Source organism: Phyllopteryx taeniolatus, chromosome 16 (assembly GCF_024500385.1).
Source record: "Phyllopteryx taeniolatus isolate TA_2022b chromosome 16, UOR_Ptae_1.2, whole genome shotgun sequence".
NCBI lineage: Eukaryota > Metazoa > Chordata > Actinopteri > Syngnathiformes > Syngnathidae > Phyllopteryx > Phyllopteryx taeniolatus.
In genome coordinates this window covers 16,199,334-16,224,759 of record NC_084517.1, presented here as the reverse complement: position 1 = coordinate 16,224,759, position 25,426 = coordinate 16,199,334, and the positions used below count along the sequence as shown (strand labels likewise).

Here is a 25,426-nt window from a genome sequence, read left to right as displayed (position 1 = left end):
ACTCTCAGCGTCGCATTTATGGACGCGCTGTTGCTATTTTGGACACGTGTTGTCACCGGACACCAAGTCGGCAAGTGTTCTGGGAGCTGCTGCGAAGGCTAATGGGGATGAAAATCCCTCCCAAAGGGTTGTCAGACCAACACTTTCCACATCGGCTGTGCATTACACACTGTGTAAGGATTATGTAACCACAAACACAAAAAGCGTGGACAGATAAGAATGTTGATATGAATTTGGTCTTAATGTACATCGAGTGAGCCATGGCTAATGTGGAAACTAGCTGCTTTTCATTCACAATGCCACCTTTTAAGCTTTTGAGCCTTTAAGATGTGACTCCAGCTTTTAAGACTCCATTTGGACACAAACTTGACTTTTAACGTCCGAACTTAATGAACTGCTGCTCTAGGGCCTTCTGGAACTTGAGCTTCAAATACTGAATACAGTGAACCCTGCAGATTGAGAGTTTGGCATTCGTGAATTCACATTGTCTCAGATGTCATTTTGGAAGCCATCCTCAGTTATTTACTGAAAAACACACCTTTTTGTTGTTTTTGTAACTAATATTGCTTTCCCGCTATCTTGGTGCCACGGACTATATTGAAGTGAGTTGAGGAGATACATTTAGGCCAGTGGTTCTTAGGCCTGTTGGGAGGGACTGAACCCCGCAAGGTTTCATACATGCATTCACCGAAGCCTTAGTAATTGTAAAAATACATAAAAGGTGATTTTTTTTATTTTTTATTCAAAACAAGCCTATATACACGATTACATTAGTGCACAAAATGAATTTCACACAAAACACAAAAACATAACTATGGATATTTCAAATCAAGGTGAATTTTGCTGTTGCCTTACAGAAATAAATTCAGGAATGCGCGGCTTAACCTTGGCAAGTGCCACTCACACCATTTACGTATCAAAGTGTGTTTCTTTCCTTCATTTTTTTGTTGTTGTCTACCATCCTTGAAAAGCCTCGCAAAGATACATTGTAACAAACGGTTTGAGTTTCTCAAAGGCTTTCTCCGATTTGATGACACCAAAAGGTTGAGAGCGTTGTTGTTGTGACGCCTTGTCACGAATCATCTTGACCTCTGCTGAAGGCAATTATGAAGCTTTGTTAGGGGGGCATCAGTTACTTGGACTTGGGCTTTAAAAGTTTGACTCATCTTCACTCAACAGCTTCAAAATCATGAGACTGCTAGGCTTGGTCCCGACAGGTAGGCTGCCTAAACATTCCAACTTCCAACTTTTCTTGAGAAGGACTTTTTCTTTTTGTGCTAGCGCAGCGCTGTGTCGTGACATCATCAAACCTCCTCGTTACGGTCCGTTGCCTCACGGTCGCCGCATCCACTGATTCATCACCTCAGCGACAGAGCGGCACGCTCCGCGCTCGGGTTACACCGCCTGGGAAGCGCTCGCCTCTGGAAAAGTTGTCTGCTGGTGTGATGTTACTCAAGTGACTCACTCATCCGCATTGGGTAATGATATAACGTAGACAGTCACACACAATAACACACAATGGTTATGATGGCATAATCAGCTGTTGTTCATGTTAAACCTGAGCCACTAGAGATTCAAAGTGATCTAAGAGCCGGCCCCTTTTTTTTTTTTTAGAAAGTTCTAATGATCTAACAACTAGTAAAACAATGCTGTAGCTATAACAGAAGATATTTAGGCTAGTCAGTAACAACAGCGCCCTTCAAATCCAGCATTTCCCGTGTTGTTCTGCGTGGAAATGCAGCAAGACGGAATGGAGTTTTGAAGCCCACCCGCAAACTTCCCAGCTTTCGAGGTGGTATCAGAGACACAATGGCGGCTGCACAAAAAGCGCGCTGTAGACTGGCGATGTCATCAAAAAGACTTGCTTTGGAAAATAATTCTTCTCGTCTGGGGAACCCACTTCCACATTAAAAAAACAAAAAAACGTCAGGTAAGACGTTTGTTTTTGTTTACAGTCGTTTCCATGTTTCTGAGTCAGGGCGCTTCTTTGATTGGCTAGATTCCATTCCACCGCACAATTCCCAGAGTCATTATTCACGGAAGTAGTCGGCTTTTCCCACCTATACATGAAGATTTTTGCTCCTAACTATTGAACGCATTTAATATACAGCTCTGACCGGTTTTGGACCTTATTATCAGGATGAGGCCACTCTTAACACACCTCAAAAACCTTAGGTTCATCTTATAGGATAATTTTACAAGACATAAGAAAGTCTGGTGTTTGACATCCTTGGTCGGAAAGGGGCAAAAAAAATGGTCTGGAAAAATGGACATTGTAAAAGAGGTTTTGGCCCTCAACTACTGAATTTAGAGTCTTAACGACTCAATGCTTCAAAGACCCAAGACTAGACTTCTACTCAAATACTTGCAACCATTGACTGTTTGGTTAAGGGTTCGGGTTTTAGTGTTAATAGTAGGGGTTAAGGTTGAGATATTAGGGTTTTAAGGTGTTGTTTAGCTGTAGACTATGAGGATTCAGTGTTTGGGTTCACGGGCTAATACGCCGTCTGAGAACAAGAACAACATCGTGCCATTGAAGTCATGTTATGATACCATGGCAAAAGCCAGTGTATCACATCACAACGTGACAAGAGTGCTGCTGCGCGCTGCCGTTCACCTTTTAAGATGATTTTGGTGGGGAGTCATGCATTAGGGATGAACCACGCCCACACCGAGGCGGGGTGGAGTTGCGGTGGGGGTGCTAGTAGGTCCTGCCAGGCAGAAGAGCTGTGTTGCAAAACCGATGTACTGTCACAGCTGTCGGGAGGTGACATTAGGATGAGCTGTCAACGCGCTGGAGATGGGGAGCGAGGGAGGAATGGAGGGCGGTGAAGCACAAGCCTATCAAGAGTTGGTAAATAAAGCGGGGCGCGCGACCACTTTGAAAGCATCTTGTCAAGTCAAGGCACCACAGTCGTAAGGCCAGAGCTTTGGCTAATTAAAAAAAAAAAGACGAGACCAACTTGATAAATGACCTGACGTTTACGTCGATGTGCGCATGTCACACGGCTGTTCCGATTAAATGTAGTGCACATGTACACACCCGATCGGAATAGATCACACCACATGTAAACAGTGGACCAGAGATCTTCCATCGGAATGAATTTAATCAGGATAACAAAAAAGCCTGCCTGTAAACCTGGCTAGCGTTATGCTTTGCTGAGGTAATAAAAGTAATCACCAAGACAACAAACACTTGTCCACAAGGTTTTTAAGTTCCTCATAATGAAAGCTGTCTTTGTAGAAAAAGTCATAATCGTCTCTTGTGTCGCACAAACATGACCTTGAGCAAATATCTGTCTCTCTAACTTAACAACAACAAGAAGCAGCAGCAGCTGAGCACCAAAACAGCGTCCATTTCCCTGGCGAGACTACCAGACCCCGGACGGTGCCCCACGCCAGGCCCCCGGATTTGTAGCATGCCTCGCGGAATGGCGTGTACCCGCCAGCTGGAGCCATGTGCACAAGCACACTGTGTCCCACACCAGAAAATCTTCTTTAAATCACTCAGCTGGACTCCAAATAACCCGCTGACAACATGTGACACAGACTCATGATTGAGTCCGCAGGCTTGCAACTTTATTCGTTATCATTGTCGACAGGATACATACAGAGAGAAGCGTGACTGAAGGGGGATTGGAAAAGGGGGTTGGGACAAACACTTGACCGCTTGCTATTCTCCAAACATACTTAAGTGAGTCAGCAGTCTGGATAGGCAACTTGTTGTCTAGTCATGTGATGTGTGACACTCATAGGACACGTTCAAGCTTCTCAACAACCTTGCGGAGAACAGCTAACCTTGACGTCTGCCGGCCCCAGCCGGGAGTCTGGAGCTACTGCAGCCGTTCAAGGCTTCTCTACACTCTCCACGCTATTGTCGTCGGGGCAGCCGTTCATGGCGTCCACGCGGGCCAGCAGCAGAGGCAGGTTGATGGCGCATAATGGGCCGTCCTCGTCAGAGTCGTCCCGAGGCGGGTAGAAGCGCTTGGCCTTGGACACAAAGTCTTCGGCGATGTCCAGGTACAGCAAGCGATCCTGGCCATTAGGGACAAAAGGTGAGGTCTTTCCAGCACAGGAAGCAGGGTGGGAAATTTTGAGAGGAGGAGCTGACTGAAACCGTTACAAGTGGAAGTTACATTTGTGATTGACATGCCCAAAAAAAAAAAGAAATGTCAGATTTTTTTTGTTTTGTTTTCATTTTCATGGCATTATACGCTCTATAGCATGGATGAAATTTACTGTACCGTTTCTTAAACTGAGACAAGGAACACTTAATATTGGTAGTAAACGCTAAGCCTCAGCCATGCCGCTGATAGTGAAAATACAGTAGGTGTGTAATTGACGCCCCCGCAAAAGGGTTTGCAATTGCCTACAGATGCCAACAACTTTTGTCAAAATGAAGCTCCTCAACGGGCTTCAAACTGTTTCTTGGCACCAAGGTGCCCCAGTTTGTGACAAAAGCTGTTATTGATTTGGCCTCAACACAAAAACACAAAACAGGTCTTTTGTTTTTTTCATCCTGAAATACGTGAATTTGTGAATCCAAACCGCAAATATGCGGATGTTCACACTGTATACTAGGGCCCGACCGATATTGATTTTTTGAAGCCTATGGTGATGCCGATATTTGTCAGCATAAAATGCATATTATTAAGAAAAATACATAATGAATAACTTATTTTTGGTCCCTTAACGCTTACAAAAATAAAAAATAATTACAGGCAGAACATGCCTGTTTTTTTGTTTTGTCCTTTAGTATTTGTTAAACTTTACAACAGAGTCTGCAACAGAGTCTGCAAAAAAAAAAAAAAGTATTTTGATTTGTTTGAATGTCATTATCTTTGTCTTATGTTGTAATGTTAATGTGGGAAAAAAAAATTCACCCAATTTTAGCTGATTTGAAAAGGGCTAATCGGTCGGGCCCTACTGTATACTCCACAATCTCTACTTTGCTGCAGCAGCCTTCAGTCTCAGATAAATTGTCTCCTAAGTAACAACAACGTTGAAGTTACTAGCAAAGACGAAAACTGGGGCGAACTGGTGGTGGGGTAGGTTATTTTGACACCGTCACAGTGTGATGAACAACACCAAATTATACATGGTGGACAGGTTCCGAGGTTCTCACCAGGATGAAGAGATATCTCTCCGGCGGCGGTTCCCTGCTGCTGAAGAGCGACGTCTCGGAGTGGAGCGTCTGCAGCAGAGAGCGCGCGGCGGCAGCGTTGCGCATGCGGTCCAGCGAGGCGCCGGCCGACACGGTCAGAAGCGAGTCGGCCTCAGCCATGAAGCCTAGGAGACAGGGTCGAGGGTTAACTTCGATCGTGTTACATAACGGAGTAGAAATACAGTGGTGCTCTGAAATACAAGTGACCCGACTCATTAGTTTCTCAAGATAGGCGCCGTCGTTGAGCTGATTTTTCTTTTTTTGCTTTTGACTTGCGAGCAAAAATTTGAGATTCGAGCACTGCATCAACTCAACTCACTTCACAAAAAGCTGCAGTTTCACAGTTCGTAAACAACTCCAAAAGAAGAGGCTTCAACACTTTTTCTTGTCCCTCAAAGTTGAAGTTTACTGTCACACTAAACATTAAACTAATAGGTTGTGTATTTAAAACAATCACACAGGCTTTGCCTTAGGAAAGCTAACAAATGCTAAAAAAACAATGCAAATCGCCGTAGACAGCATCGGTGTCGCAGCGGTTTAAGCAATATACGCCTGAACACACAGTGAAGCAACACATGTACACAGCTAATATAACAATACTCACAAGCAAATATTATTTATCCTTTGTAAAGAATGACATATTACTGTTGAGGAATTGTCACATCTCCATGTATATCTACAGTGGATACGGAAAGTTTTCAGACCCCCTTAAATTTTTCACTCTTTGTTATATTGCAGCCATTTGTTAAAATAATTTAAGTTCATTTATTTCCTCATTAATGTACACACAGCACCCCATATTGACAGAAAAAAAACTTAATTGTTGAAATTTTTGCTAATTTATTAAAAAAGAAAAACTGAAATATCACACAGCCATAATTATTCAGACCTTTTGCTGTGACACACATATTTAACTCAGGTGCTGTCCATTTCTTCTGATCATCCTTAAAATGGTTCGACACCTTCATTGGAGGCCAGCTGTGTTTGATTATACTGATTGGACTTGATTAGGAAAGCCACACCCCTGTCTATATCCCCAAATCCAGGTGTGAAAAACTTTCATTCCCAAAAAGACTCATGGCTGTATCACCTCAAAAGGGTGCTTCTACTAAATACTGAGCAAAGGGTCTGAATACTTATGGCTGTGTGATATTTCAGTTTTCCTTTATTAATAAATCTGCAAAAATTGCAACAATTCCGTTTTTTTTGTCAATATGTGTGTACATTAATGCAGAAAATAAATGAACTTAAATGATTTTAGCAAATGGCTGCAATATAAAAAGTGAAAAATTTAAGGGGGTCTGAATACTTTCCGTACGCACTGTATATGTCTGTTATACTGCCCCTTGGTGGTCAGGGCACCACAAGGAGTAGCACAATGTCAATTGAATTGAAACAAAAAGTAAAATGTGTGGTATGTTTTGATATTAAAAAAAAATAAAAAAAATTATAAAAATAAAATAAAATAAAAAAAAATAAAAATCACAAAATGTAGTTTTTTGACAGGCTGGAATGGATTGATGGCATTTCCATTCATTTCTATTTCATTTCATGAATTTTGCAATTCATTGATTTGCGACTCTTCATATTTTGACCAAAGGTATTTTCTATTGAAATACTTGTATTTTTACGAAATATTTTCTTTCATGTACTTTATACAAGACTGGTTTACTTCTACGTGCGGTTCTTAGGATGAAACATGGTGCTCACCGAGGTTCTCCAAGATGGTTTTCCACTTATCCCGGACTTCCCTACGGGTGTCTCGCATGGCCTCAATGTCCACGCTCAACCGGCGGTAGCCCTATAAAACCACAAGACTACAAAGCTCCTTCATTCCACCTCTCTCCATTATTTATTTATTTTTTTGGGGGGGACGTACCGTGGAACCCATGCGGGTCTTGTTGCGGGCCTGCAGCAGTACGTGAAGCGTCCGGTCGTCATCCCGCTCCGTGTGGCTGGGGTCCCCCGGCTCGCTCCACAGGTTGGCCTCCTCGTCGCGGCGCTTCTGCACCTCGCGGTTGAAATACTCCAACGGATCCGGAGTCCTTGGCAGTGTAAGCCGACATTGAGAGGGCAGAGAGCAAAGAAGAGAAAAAAAACAATCACTCAAAATGCTATTTAAGACTAGATATATACACACCTCACAGTTCTGAGGACCGGGGTTCAAATCCCGGCCCCACCTGTGTGGAGTTTGCATGTGCTCCCCGTGCCTGCGTGGGTTTTCTCTGGGCACTCCGGTTTCCTCCAACATCCCAAAAACATGTGTGGTAGGTTGATTGAGGACTCTAAATTGCCCGTAGGTGTGAATGTGTGCGCGAATGGTTGTTTGTTTATATGTGCCCTGCGATTGGCTGGCGACCAATTCAGGGTGTACTCCGCCTGTTGCCCGAGGATAGCTGGGATAGGCTCCAGCACGCCCGCGACCCTAGTGAGGTGAAGGTGTATATACATATACATATATATACATATATATATATATATATATATACATATATATATATATATATATATATATATATATATATATATATATACATATACATATATATATATATATACATATACATATATATACATATACATATATATATATATATACATATACATATATATATATATATACATATACATATATATACATATACATATATATATATATATACATATACATATATATATATATATACATATATATATATACATACATATATATATATACATATACATATATATATATATATATATATATATATATATATATATATATATATATATATATATATATACATATACACATATACACATATATATATATATATACATATACATATACACATATACACATATATATACATATACACATATATACATATACACATAGATATATATATATATACACATATATATACATATACACGTATATATATATATATATATATATATATATATATGTATACGTATATATATATATGTATACGTATATATATATATATATATGTATACGTATATATATATATATATATATATGTAATTGTATACGGCACGGTGGACGACTGGTTAGAGCGTCAGCCTCACAGTTCTGAGGTGCGGGGTTCAATCCCCGTCCCCGCCTGTGTGGAGTTTGCATGTTCTCCCCGTGCCTGCGTGGGTTTTCTCCGGGGACTCCGGTTTCCTCCCACATCCCAAAAACATGCATTAATTGGAGACTCTAAATTGCCCGTAGGCATGACTGTGAGTGCGAATGGTTGTTAGTTTCTATGTGCCCTGCGATTGGCTGGCAACCAGTTCAGGGTGTACCCCGCCTCCTGCCCGATGACAGCTGGGATAGGCTCCAGCACGCCCGCGACCCGAGTGAGGAGAAGCGGCTCAGAAAATGGATGGATGGATATATATATGTATATGTATATGTATATATATATATATATATATATATATATATATATATATATATATATATATATATTTTCTCTCTATCATGTCACCATCATTTTACATATCACATTTGTAAAAATACTACAATTACAAATATGTCCTAAAATGTGAATTGTTTAAACATATTTAAATTATTCCAGTGAGGATAAGCTGTAAAAGAAAATGGATGGATGGATGGAAATATGGAAAATAAAAAATGTTAAAACAATCCATAAACTGCAGACAAATATTTTACATTTTACAAATGCTGGTTTTAAGTTTAGAATTGTTGAAATGATAAAATGTAAAACTTTAATACACTATTACAAAAAACTGGGCAAAACATCACAACTAATTCTGTTATTGTAAAAAAGTGGCACCATAATGGGTTAGTAAATGTTTATATTTCATTAAAACGTAAGGTATACATATCCGTTTTAGTCTCAGATCGCATTCGTAACGCCTCATCCAGAGGTCAGGTCTTCATTTGGCCTTTACAAAAACCACCAGGGTATTGAAAAAGTGTTTTTACCCCACTAAGGGCTGCTTCTCGCTGTCGTCTCCGTCATCGTCGGCAGGACAGCAGCAGCAGAAACACTGCATGCAGAACTTGGAGAACCACGAGCCCATGGAGGATCAACGCCGGATAATCCCAGCAAATTCTTGTTTTGAACGTCTGGGGATCCCTTTCACCTCACACTCGCTCTCACATCCTGGCAGGTTGAAAAACAAAACAAAAAAAACAAGTGAGTAAATGTGTGAAAAGTCAGTGCCGAGCAGGACCGCTGTTTTTATCACCTCATATTCAGTTTCCCATCATCCAGGATGCTGCGGTGGACCCAGAGAAGGTCTGCTGCCTCTCGAACAGTCCGGCAGTCAACTCGCACATACTCCACAAACAGCCATCGCCCCGGCACATGGTCACAGCCATGTCATGTGAACGGGAACCCCCCCCCCCCCCCCCCCCCCCCGCCTTAGTCGAAGGACAACACCTCTTTTCATCATCTTCATCAGGGGCCCGGTGACACACTTCCACTGTGCCTCGGTCGCTATAAAATCGTCCTGAAACAGGCACGATTTGGCCCCCGGGGGCCCCGAGTTTGCATGTGACTTACATGGGCAGCTCACGTGGCTTTATTGGGGATAACAGCAGTGCTTTAGATCAGCTGCTTTTCTCAAAAAGGAGATTGAAACACCGTACAGTAAGCATTTTGTCCCATGAAGAATGCATACACAAACGCACGCCTTCACAGAACGTATGCGGATGTTTCTTCTGAGAACATTCTTCTCATTGGTCATCCGAGTCTCACAAACTCCTCATAAATGGGTCAGAGATGGACTCCACGCCTCGGATCTATGTGTACGTATCAGTTCTGCCAATGAACAATTGGCACACGTTAAAGGACAGATGACGACGTGTCGCTCAAATGAGAAATGAAATTCAGATAAGAACTGTCGATTCACTTTTGACAAAAACTGGGTCAACCATCTTTGCTCCAGTCAACACACAAAACCAATAGGATTATTTTTACGATATAGAGCAACAACCCCGATAAGTAGGTAATCTTGACTGGACAACGCATACGGAAATCGGATACATGTACAAATACACAAGTACGTTGTCATATTTTTACTAAAAACAAAATCAAAACTACTTAAAATGCAAAACCAATATTATTCTTGCTCAGTTAAAAAAAACGGCAATTCCTGAGAGTGTGAACACAATTAAGTTTGACCAGTTGAAAGGTGACAACAACATTTGCAAAGTTCCCTTTTTACTGAAGTACTTGTGCCATCTTTTTGGCAGTTATTAGTCATAACCAATCGGGTTCTTGCTCTGATGTAGCACAACAATACCCGAAGGTTACAAATTGATGACTGGTTGGAGAGGTGAAGACAAACATGTTTCGATTTCGCTTTTGAACCAAACTACAATGGCCATCACCGTGTCCAGATTGCATTCAAAACCAATGGGGTTCTTGCCTTGAAAGATGAATGGATGAAAATTGTGATTTTGTTCACGGAAGTAAATATGGTCCCATGTGTTCCTCTCATAACGCATTTCTGGCAATTTCAAGGATTTTCTGGTGGAGCTGACTGGTTCCCCCATATATTCATCAGTTGTAAAGCATCCTCTTTTCGCCACTGACTGCTTTCTGTTGGTCTGCCGTTGTTTTGTATATTTTGTCAAACTATTGTAACTGTTTTCACCTTTTGATGATGAAGGTTGGATGAGTGCGACTGCAACGTTCAGACTGCTCTCGCATCGGATACATATCTGATTTATAGCCACATACGAAAGAGGCCGGGTTCAGAATTGATTTGGTTGTTTGTTTCTATGTGCCCTGCGATTGGCTGGCGACCAGTTCAGGGTGTAACCCGCCTCTCGCCCGAAGATAGATGGGATAGGCTCCAGCACGCCCACGACCCCTGTGAGGATAACGCAGTACGGAAAATGGATGGATGGTTGAAAATTGGCCAATACGTGAGAAGCAACACATTTTAAATGGTCTTTTGACTTCTTCAACCATCTTGGGTCTTGCTATCATTCAAAACAAAATAAAAAAAATCCCAGAAGGTTGCCAGATGGTCGAAAATTGTGGTGTGTGTGTCAAGCATCGTATTGTGATTTTTTTTTTGTGTCATTTTGACCTCATCCTTATCATCCAAAATCAAGAGTTAAGTTAAAAGCATGTGAAGCAGAATGCCCATAGAGAAAGATAAGGGCTTTGTAACATGAAATCATCAATTTATTAGACACTCGCTAAAAAAATAAACAGTTGGTCAGTTTGTCGTGACGACTTCAAATGAATACGTTTGTGTAAACACAAGTACAGTATAATAATGTATGTGTGTGAGAGACAGTGTTAAAACAGTGCGTGTTCATTAAGACACAAAGCAAAGATTGCATTGAAGGCACTGAAAATGCTGCCACGGATCATTACACAATTTTTGACATTTTCCACACTCACATGCTGCTGGTGAATGTGAGCGTGGAACAATCAGTTCCCTTTGGCCAGGATCATCACATGTTATCATGATATGCTGCTTTTATCAGAAAAAAAAAAACCTCCCAAAACAATGTTTCTGTGGTTTTCCACAAAACTAACATCTTAAAAGACTGATTGTTAAGTGTTTATACTTGTGCTAAACTAGCCCTGGCCATCCTCACAAATGCTCGTAATATGTAATAATTAACATTTGTTCCATCGCTGCATGATATTTTTCATTAATTTAGTATGGACCACAGAGGACTGAAATGCCCCCGAATGAAAAGCATATACATTTATAGGTTTTTTTTCCCCAAACTTGGGTGCCCATTCCTGGGGTACTGGGTGTTGATGACAATCCGGGGGGGGGGCTTTACTGATGGCCCATTCCTCACAGCTCCTAGCTTTAATTTATATTATTTTTGTATTTAAATTCAAATATTTGCATAACTACACAAACCGACTTTTTTGAAGAGTGTGTATAGGAGGTCCACTATGCCTGCGGGGATGTTAAAGAAGGTGGAGCGTGGCTTACATTTTCTATTTTTTTTTTTTATAGAACAATCAAATAGCTTCAGATGAATTATTGATGTGAACTCAGGCTCTTGGATATTGTAGCTATGTCCTGTTATTGAACTACAAATGGCGATTGGTACTAGAGTTGCAAAGTTCTGGGAATTTTCCAAGTTGTAAACTTTTCCTGGGAATTAACAGGATTGTATGGGAATTAATGTGAATGAAGGGGAATAAACCATCAATTTACCAAATTGAAGGTTGGCTCTAAATAGGGAATTTAAATATAGGTGGGGGAAATATATTTTAGCATAATCCAGACTAAAACAACTAGATTTCATGCAAGTACAGTGGTATCTAGATTTACAGGAGCCCCAACGGACAAGTTTTTCCAGTTAGGAGTCGTCGTCTGGTAGATTTTTTGCTTTGTGTTGCGAGGCCAAAGTGGAGGCACGAGCAAGCTTCAGATACACTGCTGCTTGAGTGAAGTAAAAAAAAAAAAATAATAATAAAATAAAATAAATGAATAGAGGAATTAAGGTACTGTAATCCCCTTTGCATGTGGTCAAGGAGAGCTATTTATTTTGCATGGATGTCTGCTTATGACAATACAAAATTATTATATTATGCTAGAATATTTTACATTTCCATTAAATTACCCTCATTTCCCAGTTAAATCCTTTGGAAAGTTTCCAATTGCGATTATTTACACCCCCCATCTTAAATAACCATGGAAATTTACTGGAAACTTTCCACAACTTTGCAACCCAATTTAGCAGCCTTTTATTTAAATTTATTTTTTTGGCATCCAAAGGCAAGGAGATCAGCTTCGGCTGGTGCTGTCTCCCTCTTGTGGTCAAGTAGAGTAAGTGTTTAGCGAGAACGCACCAGACGAAGTGAAAGAACAGACCAAAGAAAGCAGAAGAAGGCTCAGAAAAAAGTTCTGTCTTAATGGCCGCATTGTTTGCCAAAGTGTGGCCAACGCGTGCTCACGTGTGTCACGTCTGCCCGAGTCGCAGGGACGCCTCCTTCCCGTCTTTGTCGTGGTCATGGTCCTAGCACGCGTGGTGTTGGCGGTGGCAGCGCATGGCGGGCCCCAGTTCGGCAACGCGCTGGCGAAGGTGGGACATGAACTCAAACATGGTGGCAGCCAGACTCTGGTGGATAAGGTAACGTGGTAATCGACCCTGAGAGGAAAAAACAATCGTCCATTTACTGTAGTTTTTCACAAATGTTTGATTTTATGCGGACAAATGTATTGGGACACATGGGCCCTTCCTCATTCCACTCTTCTGGGACGACTTTCTACAACATTTTAAAGTGTGTCTGACTGAATTTAAGACCATTTTTGCTTGTTCGTCCACACCACGAACTAGCTGACAGTAGCCAAAGTGCATTTTAGGTACTGTATAATGCTGCTGGCTCATCTTCTCGTGTTCACACTCTTTTCCACTCGTCATGACCGCAAATCATAATGAACACACGAAACCTTCGTCTTCACTCGTCTATATTTTGAGTGCGCGTGAAGTGCGCTATTCCTTACATATATTTATACTGCGTATCCTCTGTATGACACTCAAAATCTTAAAATAAAACCCTGCTCTAGTCTAACCCCTTTTTAATAACTGATTAACAATCAAAAGGAATATTCCAGTACTTTTGTTCATACAGTGTCCAAATAACACTTCCCAGTTGTTTGCCTCATTCAGTTCTCCTCACCTTCAGGTCCGTGTTGAGGATCCAGATGAACGTGCAGACGGACGGGTTGCTGCTGGATTTGAGCACCACAAATCCGCCAGGACCATTCTCTCCCCTGTTGTGGAAAAAGGCACACAAGAATGTCAGAATCTCACTTCTCCCAAAAAGAAAAACAGATATTGGTGTTTGTTATCCGACCTGACGTAACGTCCACTGGGCGCCTTGGCGTCGTGATCGGTGGCTATACCGGCAGACAGGTAGCAGTCACGTTTACGTTCCACCCGCCGGACATTTACAAAGTCCCTGTGTGAATGAAACACAGGAATGGTAAAACACAGAGACGCTAAGGCGTAGCGAGCCAAGACGGCGGCTAGGTACCGGGCGGACACCACTCCTCCGGCCGCCCCGGCCGAGACGTCATACGTCACCAGCGTGTTGTCGTCAACCCGCTGCAGGATCTGAGGAGGCGGGGGAAAACAAACACCTCAACTATAGACCAATTTAGAACGTTTGTAAATAACAATTCAAAGGATATTTCAGGATGCCAGAAAGTGATTCACTATCGTTGACTTGGACTGAAATTGATGACAAAAAAAAGTGCTCTGTTCCGGGATATACCCCAAAACGTTTAGGATTTTTAATGATTTTGTCTGAGGGAAAACAAAAACAGAACAAGGAGGATAAGGCGAGTGGACTTTGTAAATAGTTGTACAAAGAAGATAGCAAGACTGCCTAGTGGCAGAGTAGCCACTTCGAAGGGACTGGGAACCAAACCTCCATCATTCCTTACACCGTCAGTGACGCATTCTTAGTTCGATAACCGAAACAGATGGTCTACCAGAGTCTATGAGAGTCTCAAGTCAGGTATTTATCTGTTTCCGACCTTGTTAAATCACTGTAGGTAATTACCGTGAAAAATCATTAACATGATCAGTGTCCTCCCCTAGACGAATATCATGAATTATTAATAATATCATATGTGCAGAAGTGAGTATCAAACTAGTAGCATTAATCAATACCCAAGAATTATCTCTCCCTTTCAAAAAGGTTGGTGACCCCTGCTGTAAATTGTCCTTCCTGTTGGTGTCGATGTGAGTGTGACTGCTTGTCTACATGTGCCCAGCGATTGGCTGGCAACCATTCCAGCGTGTATCCCTCCTCTCGCCCAAAGCCAGCTGGAATGCGCTCCAGCACACCTACCCTACTGACGCTAATGAGGACAAGCGGTAAAGAAAAAGGATGAATGGCAGCATGCTCGCCTTTAGGCAATATCGACCATGACCAAGTTTAAGGTGTATTTATTGCTATCAGAGAGTGCTTTGGCTTTTGGTACCCAGGAGAAAGTGTGACTTCATTGTGAAATGTATTCTAGAAATCTAGCTTAAGAGTTAATCAAGCGAGTACTGGTCAAAGCTCACCTGGCAGGCAGACACGGTTCTGTTCCACAGGACCATCTTCTCGGGCTGCAAAATGACTTCCTGGTACACCAGCTCAGCAGGACACTGCATGAAGGCCTGACGGGGCACAAAACAACAGCAACGTTACCCAGCATGCCAGAACGTCGAATGTCAAATTGTCTTGTAATATACTATTATAGTTTAAAGGTATTTCATTGGGTGATTTATAGAACGTTAACACTGTGAAGCGGTTTAATAATTGAATTTATCCTGCAATTGGGAAAATGAAAAATTGGAAATATAACATTTTTCCTTGAAATTTCCTGTCCAACTCAGGGATTTTGGAATAAATTGTTAAGTTGTTCTACTACATTATTATTATTGTTGTTCGACATTTCCTTGGGAGCTTGTGAGGTCCTTTTTGCAATCTACATATCAAGTTTAGTTTTTAAGTTCAACATCATCACTATTAATAGGAACAAAATCAGTTTGTATAAATCGAAGTGCCTCTTCTTCACATGATGCTGCTCAGCAATGCAGGGCAACTACGGCGTTTGTTGGCGGTTACAGCGCCTTGGGTACCGTGCAGCACGATATGACCAACGCCTGCTGGTGTCCTCTGTTGACCGCATTCTGTAGCCTGAACAAAATGTCTGAAACTATTTCAAAGCTTCAGTGTAGTTGCCGGCACGGCTAATTGATTGAAGCAGAAAATATGTAACCGCTTTGGTAACAGTGACATTTTTAACCCTGAGAATGAGGCGATAATAACCAATGATGATAACGGAGTCATATGTTTTGAAATACCTATACAAGCACCGTCAATGCAAACAGAGACAAACAAAACTGGAATGATGTCAACAGGATGTGTATCGCTAGTGAGGATGACATCGCCACGGCAACCGCTGCACCCTCACCTTGAGGATGAACGTCTTGCCGTGGAATGGAATCTCCAGGGTGTGGACGGAGTCACCCATGTCCTGAAACAACACACGAAATACAAGTAGTATAGAAAGAAGTATAGTGAAGACATCCATCATCACTCGATGTGCTGATTTCTCTGTTTACCAGTGTGGGAAAAAAGAAATGTGACGTGAAATTTCTTTTCCACAGTTTTGTGTGAGAGTGGTTATGAAAAATATGCTCTTCGGAGGGAAAAAAAAATCCAGCTGTGAGTAGGTAGCTTAGCACAATTTAGCATATGATTAGGACTAAATATACAAAATAGACTGGTGGAACATGAACAGAGAGAGGTTCCGCATGTTACTCGAGTTATGTTATGTACAACTTGAAACAGGAAGTTACGGACAAAAGGTGTACTCCAAATTAAGCGTGCCTATGTGGTTCACTGTTTTCAAAGTATGACTGGCGCAACCTCTTTTACTACTGTATGCTTACATGTATCAGGAAGTACAGTATGTTAAAGTTTGACCCCATTTTGTCTTTTTTTTTTTTTTTGCTTAGATAAGGCAGTTCATACCATACCATACATGTTTTTGGGATGTGGGAGGAAACCGGAGTGCCCGGAGAAAACCCACCCAGGCACGGGGAGAACATGCAGACGCCACACAGGTGGGGCCGGGATTTGAACCCCGGTCCTCAGAACTGTGAGGCAGATGTGCTAACCAGTCGTCCACCGTGCCAGTAGGTTGACTGAATACTTTGAATTGCCCGTAGGTGTGAATGTGTGCGCGAATGGTTCAGGGTGTACCCCGCCTCCCGCCCGAAGATAGTTGGGATAGGCTCCAGCAGCCCGCGACCCTAGTGAGGAGAAGCGGTAAAGAAAATGGATGGATGGAAGGAAGTTCATGTTATATCCGTCAATTAATTTCCTACAGCACTTGCACTAGAACTTATCGCAGCTGACTTTGAGCAAGAGGTGAGACAGGCAAAAAAAACATTCACTTACATTCAAAGCTGTGGACAAATTAGAATCTTAAGTGAAGCGAACATGCATGTTTTTGGAATGCGGGAGGAAGCGCAGAGAGAACAAACTCCACACAGAAAGTTGAAAGCTGCGATTTGAATCCAGAGCATCTTGACTGTGAGACAGACATGCGGAATCAACATTTAATCATGGAAAACAACACATTGTGGTTGGCTGTTTTGCTTTTTTGTTGTCATTTAAACAAGGTACTTTTTACTATTTCTGACCAGAATACAGACTTCAGCTTGAAAAATTAGACTGCCAAAACAGAATGTAAATGTTTATTAAATATGAAAAAGACTAAAAAGTAATTTGGTGACGAGTTGTCATTTAATTATTAAAGGAAATGTCTTCAAATCCCCATGTTCTTTTTTTGTGTTGGTCCTAAGCAAAAGCAACAACATATTTTCAATTGTCAGCAGCATGTCAAAGTAGTGTCTGCCTCCCAGTTCTGAGTGTCTGGGTTTGAACCTCAGGTCAGGCACACGCTTGCATGGGTTTTCTCGCGGCATGGTGTACTACTGGTTAGCACATCCGCCTCACAGTTCAGAGGGTTCAAATCCACGCTTCGGCACTCCTGTGTGTTTGCATGTTCTGTTTGTGCCTGTGTGGATTTTCTTGACTACTCCAGCATCTTCCCACTTTCCAAAAACATGCATGTTAGCTCCACTTCATATGTTAAATTGTGAATGTGAGCATGAATGCTGGTTTGTTTCAGGTGTATGTGCCCTCCGATTGGCTAGTGACCAGCCCACGGTGTAACCCCCTTCTCCCCCAAAGTCAGCTGGGAAAGACTGTAATTACCTGTGACCGCATTAAGGGCAAGCTCTATAGAAAATGGCTTTTGAAGCAGTCCAACAGACAAGAGGTGCTCACGTTGTTTTTCTCAAACTTCCAGTTCTCCTCCTGGGCGAGGATCTGCTCCAAGATGGTCATGGCCTCACGTCCTTGTCGCACAAACTCCTTCTCCTGCAGCGAGAAGATGCACCGAAAGTCTGAGAAGAGAAATCTCATGTCAACGGTGAGACGGGATCTAATTTGGGGTACCTGAGCGGTGACGGCGCGCCGGCCGAGACCCTCCTCGTCGAGATCTTCCTCAGAGCCTGCGGGGTGTGAGGGAAGAGAGTCAGCAAATACAGGGAGAGAGATACGAGCTTGGGTTGCGTTGCCACCCAAAAAATACCTGCAACCGATTCGGGTGGAGAATAGAATTGTCCATCAGACATGGCACGAGGGTACATGATGGGGGCGCGCTCACAAGCGGCGTTAACCGCTGCCAGGTAAGCTGAGGACAAAAAAAGATGAAAACTTCAAAAACCTTTTTTCATTTGTTACGTTTTGAACTTGATGGCCGTCTCCCACCTCGCTCGTCGTCCGCCTCCTGTGTGAGCACCTTGAAGTCCAAGAACCAGGTCTCCAGCCAGGCCACCACAAAGGAGGTGATAGGCAGCACATAGCCAAATGCATTCTGGGAAAGAAGCTGAACCGACACAAAACAGGGTGGTCACCACAGGCGTATTGTTATACGTAAACACCTCATTGCCGCTATACGGGAGTGTGTATGCCAATGCATGCAGCTGCGATACATCACTGCATCTGCCATACTGAATGTGGCAGATCCGTCTGTGAACTAATGCAAGTCAATAGACTGAACTTTATAAAGCGACAACCTAGCATACAGTTAATGGGACGTGCGCCAAAAGTAAATGTAACTTTGATTGTCATAATTAGAACGGTTCACTCATTATATGTTTAGGATGTAGTGTCGGTAAATCAACAAACCAACGTACGCATATCTCTGATGTTTTCTCAAGATTGAGAGGCTTGATGTTTTTTTTGACAATGAGTGAAAATAGATAAAAATTGATTGCTTTAATGTTTTGGTGCAGAAGGAAACGGTTAGCCATAAAGGTAAATTTGTTTCTAGTATTCATTTCCACCTATTACACTGCTGAGACAGCTCATCGTTTTATTTATTGCGTTACTCGTAGCTCTTAGGTCTTTGAAAAAGAGTTTTGGATAATGATCACAGTCGTTTGCTTTTATATTCAAGGATTTTTGTCTGGTTGGTAGTCAGCGTGAGCGCAGACTGATGTGGACGGCTGGCGCAGTCCTTTTAATCGATGACCGTGTAATAAATTAGCAATTGTTTTGCGTGTTAAAATAGCAATAGAACATAATTATTATAATTAATAATATGATGCCACAAGCTTGGCAGCTCTATCTTTGGCCATTTTTGCCTCTTCCTCTTTGCAGCACCTTTCAAGCTCCAACAGGTTGGATGGGGAGCTCTGGTGCGCAGACATTTCCAGAGTCAAGTCTGGGCTCAAGGACATTCACAGAGTTGTCCAGAAGCCACTCAAATCGCTCCACATTTCCACATCCAATATGGCGGCGACTATGTATGTCTGTCCATGGGTCGTCACGAGGTGAAAAGCAACGAGACTCCCTCATTGCGAGCAAAACCCGGCTCGCAGGGAAATGCGAAATGAAAGCGCTCCTGTCGTTTGGAGCGTTTTCAGTCACTTTAGCGGCACTCATGCAGAAGTGAAAACGTTTTGAGGTCAAAAGTGATAAGCCTTTATTACACACACACACACACACACACACACACAGAAGAAGGAAGAAGAAGTAGTAGCAGCACTTACGTTAGAAACGATGACCTTCACGACGAGGAAGACACTCGTCACGAGGGTGGTGACCTGTAGGGTGTTTTTTTTTTTGTTTGTTTTACATCCTCGTGTTTGGGACATTTTTGAGGTAGGTGGAATTTCATCAAAATATTCCAAGGCGACTCACCGCGATCACCCACCAGTGCCTCAGCCGGAAGGCGGCGTAACCCACCTGCAGGCACAGGAAGCGGAACAGCGCCAGGAGCTGAGAACAGGAAGAGGAAAAGTTACTTATTAAAACTGCCCTCAGATACATCTCACAGCATATCATAGCAACCCCAGAAACAACACAAATGTGCGGCTGCAAACAGTGTACAATCTGAGCTCGGTGACTGAACGCTCAGCAAGTGCTTTGGTATTGGGGTATGCACGAGTACAGTCGTCCCTTGCCAATCGCTGTCTCACTGTATGGTGGATTTTTTTATGAGCGACACAGAGCCTTCTTGCTGCACGACAGGGTAAACCGAGTGTGTGGGTGAGAGATCAAATGAGAGCGAGAGAGAGAATTTAAAGGCACAGCACTCAAATGTAATATTACTGTGTTTGTGTGTGTGAGAGAGAGAGAGACTTTTGGATTGATAACCTGTATCCGAAGCTACCATTGTATTTATTAGAATAGAATAATATGAAACGTACTTTTCCATCCATCCATTTTTCATTCTGCTTATCCTCACTAAGGTCACGGGCGCGCTGGAGCCTATCCCAGCCGACTTCGGGCGAGAGGCGGGGTACACCCTGAACTGGTCGCCAGCCAATCGCAGGGCACATAGAAACAAACAATTGCAACCTTTGCCTTGTTTTTGATGAACATAGAATATTTGGCATAGAAAGTTTGAGAACCACTGCTCTAGATCCACCAGATGACTCTCGGAGCAACAAAATGGAGGTTTACTGTCATAATAAATTCAGCCTACTTACAAAGATGTCAAAGAAGGAAGACCTAAAGTTGTAGCGGATGACTTCCTTTTCCAAGCGGTCCCAGATGGTGCTGGAGATCTGCATGGAGACAAAGTCCACGCGGACGCAAACATTATTCAAACTTTACACTGTACATGGCCCAAAAAGAAAAAAATAGACAAAAACAAACACCGAGGACGCTCACGTTGAGCTCGATGATCCACAGCAGCGAGATGAAGAGCAGGTCGAAGGTGACGAAAAGGCAGAATGTACGGCGCGCGTCCGAGATGAGCTTGCGCTCGCCGGGCGGCGGCAGCAGCAGGTACGGGGACGGCAGCGACAGCGAGGTGGAGTACGACGCGTTCAGCGAGGCGATGGCGGGCAGGCTGCCCCCGAGCTCCCCGTACTCCGGGCTCGACATTTTCCCCGCGCGACCTCAAAACCAACACGCAGGCAACTGGGATAAATGTTCTGAACTACTGTCGTCAAGTGCTGTATTGAGCACAAAAATAATAGCAAATTTCAATGTATCTTTTTAATTATATATTGGAGGGAGGTGCCTTGAGATACAAGTTTAGCTCGTTCTGTCACAACACACATAACTCAAGTCACTTGTATCTCAAATCATATCTCCCCATTGAAATGAATGGAAATGCCATTATTCCGTTCCAGACTCCCATAACAACAAAACTTGTGGTAATGTGTTTTTATTAATGGGAAAAATAGCACTCTGTGATATTGTTCCTAATAAAAGCATACAGTAATGTCATTATTAAATACAATTAAACAGAATTAAACAGTTTTTGTCACACTTTGCAGTCAACTGAATGGCCATTGTGCTGCTGGCCACTTTGGCCACCTGGGGGCAGTACAGGACAGACAGACAGGTGTATTGTACACAGGCGTACAGTAGGCGTCATAGCACCTCCCCGAGGATAAAGAATATATGGCTGTGAGTACTGTTATATTGAATTTTTATATGTGTTGCTGCACCACTTGCGTTGAAATATCAGCTACTTAAAGGGTTAAGTTTTTCACCATTATGTGTTAGCATTAAGCTAGCAGACTAAAGGCTATGTGTTTGTTTTAAATACACAGTCTAATTTTCTTTGCTTCATGTATAGTTTGACAGTAAACTTCAACTGGGACAGGCATGAAACAGCTTGAAGCCTATATTTTCATAAACTGTTCAATACGTGTAGCCAAGCACCAGTAAGGAAATGAGGAGAGGAGCTTCATTTAGTAAGGCCACAGCTTTGCCGCCATTTTCTGACATCTGTACGCAATTACAAACCAATTATTTGTGATTTTTTTTTTCTATTTGTAGCACTCTGTTCACTGCCTTCTTTTTTCCGCTTTTTTTGGAACGTGTTGCAGCCATAAACTTCTAAGTTAATGATTATTTGCTAAAAACAAAGTTTATCAGTTTGAACATGAAATATCTTGTCTTTGTATTGTGGCGGCATGGTGGTCGACTGGTTAGAGCGTCTGCCTCACAGTTCTGGGGACTGGGGTTCAAATCCCGGCCCTGCCTGTGTGGAGTTTGCATATTCTCCCCGTGCCTGCGTGGGTTTTCTTCGGGCACTCCAGTTTCCTCTCACATCCCAAAAACATGCGTGATAGGTTGATTGAAGACTCTAAATTGCCCGTAGGTGTGAATGTGAGTGCGAATGGTTGTTTATTTCTCTGTGCACTGCGATTGGCTGGCGAGCGGTTCAGGGTATACCCCGCCTCCCGCCCGAAGATAGCTGGGATAGGCTCCAGGACGCCCGCGAAGGGAAGCGGCTCAGAAAATGGATGGATGGAGGAATGGATGTCTTTGTATTGTATTCAATTAAATATCAGTTGAACATTATTTGCAAATCATTGTATTCTGTTTTTATTTATGTTTAACACAACATCCCAACTTCATTGGAATTGGGGTTGTACATTAAGACATCTTTTTAAGTCATTAAGTAATTAATTAATCTGGGGTTGGGCAGTAAATGAGGTTTCGCATTTAGTTGCCTTGAATCCTCTTTTTGTATGTACTTTCCTACATATTTGCCTAGTTTTTTTTTTTTTATTATTGGGCATTTCCATCTCATGCATATGAAAATTTTGAGATTTGCACTTTGAAGGTTTTTTTTTTGTTCAATCAATCAATCAATCAATCCCACTTTATTTATAGAGCACTTTTCATACAATGGCATGCAACTCAAAGAGTTATACATATTACACATTTACATAGTGGCCAATTCAGTAATTTGAAAGGCAATCAAAATAATAAATACATAAATCTAATCTGAGACCTTGGATATCAAATTGTATGCCATATCATGTGTAAATGTGTGTTGGTATGACAATTACTGTCCTTGAAATGAATTGTACACTTCTGCCTTCGTGGGAACAGTTTGTGGCATGTTCCCTTTTCTGTTCCCAAGCAAGCTCGATAAAAGTTGTGCTTGGATGGGTTTGGTGTGGAAGCTCAATAACAGAAAAGGCACAAAATGAACACGAAGTCTTCCCAGAAGGGCAGCCCCGTGTCCCGATACTTTTGTTTCCTCTACATTAGGATGAGTATCATGTCAGCTAATAAATAGTATGTTTTTGCCTTCAAATCGTAGAAAAATGTTATTTAATACAAATATTGCAAATAAACAATTAATGGTAATACCATAAATTCATAATGGTGAATTTTAACGGCATATCAACGATGTTAATGTTTTTTTTTTTTTTTTTTACACTAATGAAGAGCATCACCAACAGTGAATCACAACCTCTCAAGTTTCAATTATCTTGAGGTAAACAAAAAGTCTCTCCCATTAGTCATCTCTCCACAGTTGACAATTAAAATACATGACACCTTATATTAGTTATTATATTACTTTACGTGTAAAAGAAAGCCTATTTGTACCACATCAGGGACAAAAACAAAAATCTGTGAACTACGCTGGTTATAAGTTACGAGTCAAGATGTCAGGTAACCAAGAAAGCTAACAGACTCCTAACAACAAAATACAACATAACAGTCAGAGGCTAATACATAATCATTTATCAATCGTTTATAAATAAGCGAGCATGTGATATTGTTGCTATCTTACTGCTGCTAGCTGCCCCAGTTAGCTCACAAAAATGGCTAATTTACCTTCCTCCCTTTGCTAGCTGTGCGTGGAATGTTCCACACTCTTAATTCGCGAGAAACCGTTGTTTACAATCACTTTTGACTCATGTCTTCATTACAATGACAACATTTCTTTGTTGTTGTTTTTTTACTTACTTGTTTTACCGCTTCATCATCGCACTGCCAAGTTTTCCTGCCAGTCTTACGACCTTCCGAAGACGACAAATGACAACGAAAGAGAAATCCAGTCATTGTAATCGCCTGTCGCCCAATCGCGTCATCACGTCGACCGTTTGCGCGTGCGCGGATTTGGATCGCCGTTATTTCCTGAAATGTTTTCCTCAAACAAGACAGAATGTTTTGTTTTGTTCAGGTGTTTGGGGGGTTATTTGTCAACAGCGGGGTCACATTTGTTTAAGTGCAGATACACAAAGTATATATTTAACCTAATTTCGAGGCAGCGCGAAAGTTAACTCGATTAAAGATTAAACTAAACACATTCATGGAAAAGTCTTGAAGATGTCACCAGCGTTTCAAAACGCAACTGTATACTTGACACTTGAAGTGACGAAACGCAACCGAAAATTGATATCCAAAGATCAGGTGACCACTGCCGTCGTGGGAAAACACTTTACCAAGAGGTGCACTGACTGAACTTCCTGTTTCGGTGGCATACAGTAACGCTAACTGAACTGCGTACAGTTCTGATTATGGGTTTTTACTGTTATTAGCCGTTTTTTTAAATGCATTATTTGGCTTGAGGGTGTTGATGGAGACTTACAGAGAAGGTCAGAAGGAGCCGCGGTGTGTCTTTTTAGATCTAGAGTAAGCCTATGACAGGGTATCCACAGAGGAACTGTAGTACTGCATGAGGAAGTCAGGAGTGGCAAATAAGTATGTTAGAATAATACAGCAGGACATGTATGAGGGCAGCAGAACAGTCATGGGGTGTCCTGTAGATGTGACGTTGGAGTTTAGGGTGGAGGTGGGACTGCATCAGGGATCCGCTCTGAGCCCCTTCTTCTTTTGCAATAGTGATGGCAAGGCTGACGGATGAGGTTAGACTGGAATCCCCGTGGACCATGATGTTTGCAGATGACATTGTGATCTGCAGTGAAACCAAGGAGCAGGTGCAGGAACATTTAGAAAGGTGGAGGCATGCACTGGAAATGAGCAAAATGAAGATTAGCAGAAGCAAAACAAAATGTGTATGAATGAGAGGAGTAGAGGGGAAAGAGTGACGCTACAGGGAGAAGAGAAGGATTGAGGACCTTAAATACTTGGGATCAACAAGTGCAGAACAATGGTGAGTGTGGTAAGGAGGCGAAGAAATGAAACCAATCCAAACAGGGTGGAACGGGTGGAGGAAAGTCAGTTGTGTTATGTGACAGAAGAGACTCTGCTAGGACGAAGAGCAAAGTTTATAAGACACACTGCACGCCAGTTCGATCGAGTTCAGTCACGTCCCGCCCAAAATAAATTAAGTAATTTAGATTACCTTTATTATATTATTATACAGTGTTCGTAAAGACTGGAAACATAGTCTATTGATGGCAAGTGGAGTTATTGCATCAAGTTCATGTGAATTGTGCCAAGGGCATCAACCTTTGCATCAAAAACGAAGGAAATCATACTGGATGTGCTATTTGTTAAA

General features: G+C 42.1%; 2 protein-coding genes across 5 annotated transcripts; both read right to left on the bottom strand.

Annotated features, from left to right (window-relative positions):
• Window positions 1–3,557: 3,557 nt before the first annotated feature.
• On the bottom strand, window positions 3,558–13,197 carry mreg (melanoregulin). Of its 2 annotated transcripts, none has more exons than XM_061748397.1 (6): window positions 13,072–13,197; window positions 9,108–9,288; window positions 7,044–7,209; window positions 6,875–6,965; window positions 5,126–5,289; window positions 3,558–4,035 (listed from the first exon to the last, which is right to left on the bottom strand). In XM_061748397.1, the coding sequence occupies exons 2-6, from the start codon at window positions 9,203–9,205 to the stop codon at window positions 3,847–3,849; spliced, it is 708 nt and encodes a 235-aa protein (XP_061604381.1). In that variant the 5' UTR covers window positions 9,206–9,288; window positions 13,072–13,197; the 3' UTR covers window positions 3,558–3,846. The 2 variants fall into 2 exon arrangements, with proteins under 2 accessions (XP_061604381.1, XP_061604380.1); XM_061748396.1 differs by lacking the exon at window positions 13,072–13,197 and adding an exon at window positions 9,374–11,143.
• stard3 (StAR related lipid transfer domain containing 3) lies at window positions 11,297–24,087 on the bottom strand. 3 transcript variants are annotated; one of them, XM_061748392.1, is made up of 15 exons: window positions 23,929–24,087; window positions 20,875–21,104; window positions 20,691–20,768; window positions 19,900–19,977; window positions 19,749–19,802; window positions 18,463–18,580; window positions 18,284–18,385; window positions 18,148–18,203; window positions 17,977–18,069; window positions 16,091–16,153; window positions 15,195–15,290; window positions 14,155–14,234; window positions 13,975–14,079; window positions 13,798–13,891; window positions 11,297–13,265 (listed from the first exon to the last, which is right to left on the bottom strand). In XM_061748392.1, exons 2-15 carry the CDS (start codon window positions 21,088–21,090, stop codon window positions 13,134–13,136), a joined length of 1,365 nt encoding a protein of 454 aa, XP_061604376.1. In that variant the 5' UTR covers window positions 21,091–21,104; window positions 23,929–24,087; the 3' UTR covers window positions 11,297–13,133. The 3 variants fall into 3 exon arrangements, with proteins under 3 accessions (XP_061604376.1, XP_061604377.1, XP_061604378.1); XM_061748393.1 differs by having other exon boundaries at window positions 20,875–21,112; window positions 23,929–23,995; XM_061748394.1 differs by lacking the exons at window positions 20,691–20,768; window positions 20,875–21,104 and having other exon boundaries at window positions 23,929–24,039.
• Between the last annotated feature and the right edge of the window lie 1,339 nt (window positions 24,088–25,426).

Bases quoted from the DNA above. Each gene is read 5' to 3' on its own strand.
- mreg (XM_061748397.1), bottom strand. From the start codon at position 9,205: ATGGGCTCGTGGTTCTCCAAGTTCTGCATGCAGTGTTTCTGCTGCTGC. The intron at 6,966-7,043 runs GTACGTCCCCCC...GTGGTTTTATAG, and splicing joins AGACCCGCATGGGTTCCACG to GGCTACCGCCGGTTGAGCGT. The intron at 5,290-6,874 runs GTGAGCACCATG...CCTGTCTCCTAG, and splicing joins AACCATCTTGGAGAACCTCG to GCTTCATGGCTGAGGCCGAC.
- stard3 (XM_061748392.1), bottom strand. From the start codon at position 21,090: ATGTCGAGCCCGGAGTACGGGGAGCTCGGGGGCAGCCTGCCCGCCATC. The intron at 18,204-18,283 runs GTATTTTTTGGG...CACACCCCGCAG, and splicing joins TCCACCCGAATCGGTTGCAG to GCTCTGAGGAAGATCTCGAC. The intron at 15,291-16,090 runs GTGAGGGTGCAG...GTGCCCCGTCAG, and splicing joins GCAAGACGTTCATCCTCAAG to GCCTTCATGCAGTGTCCTGC.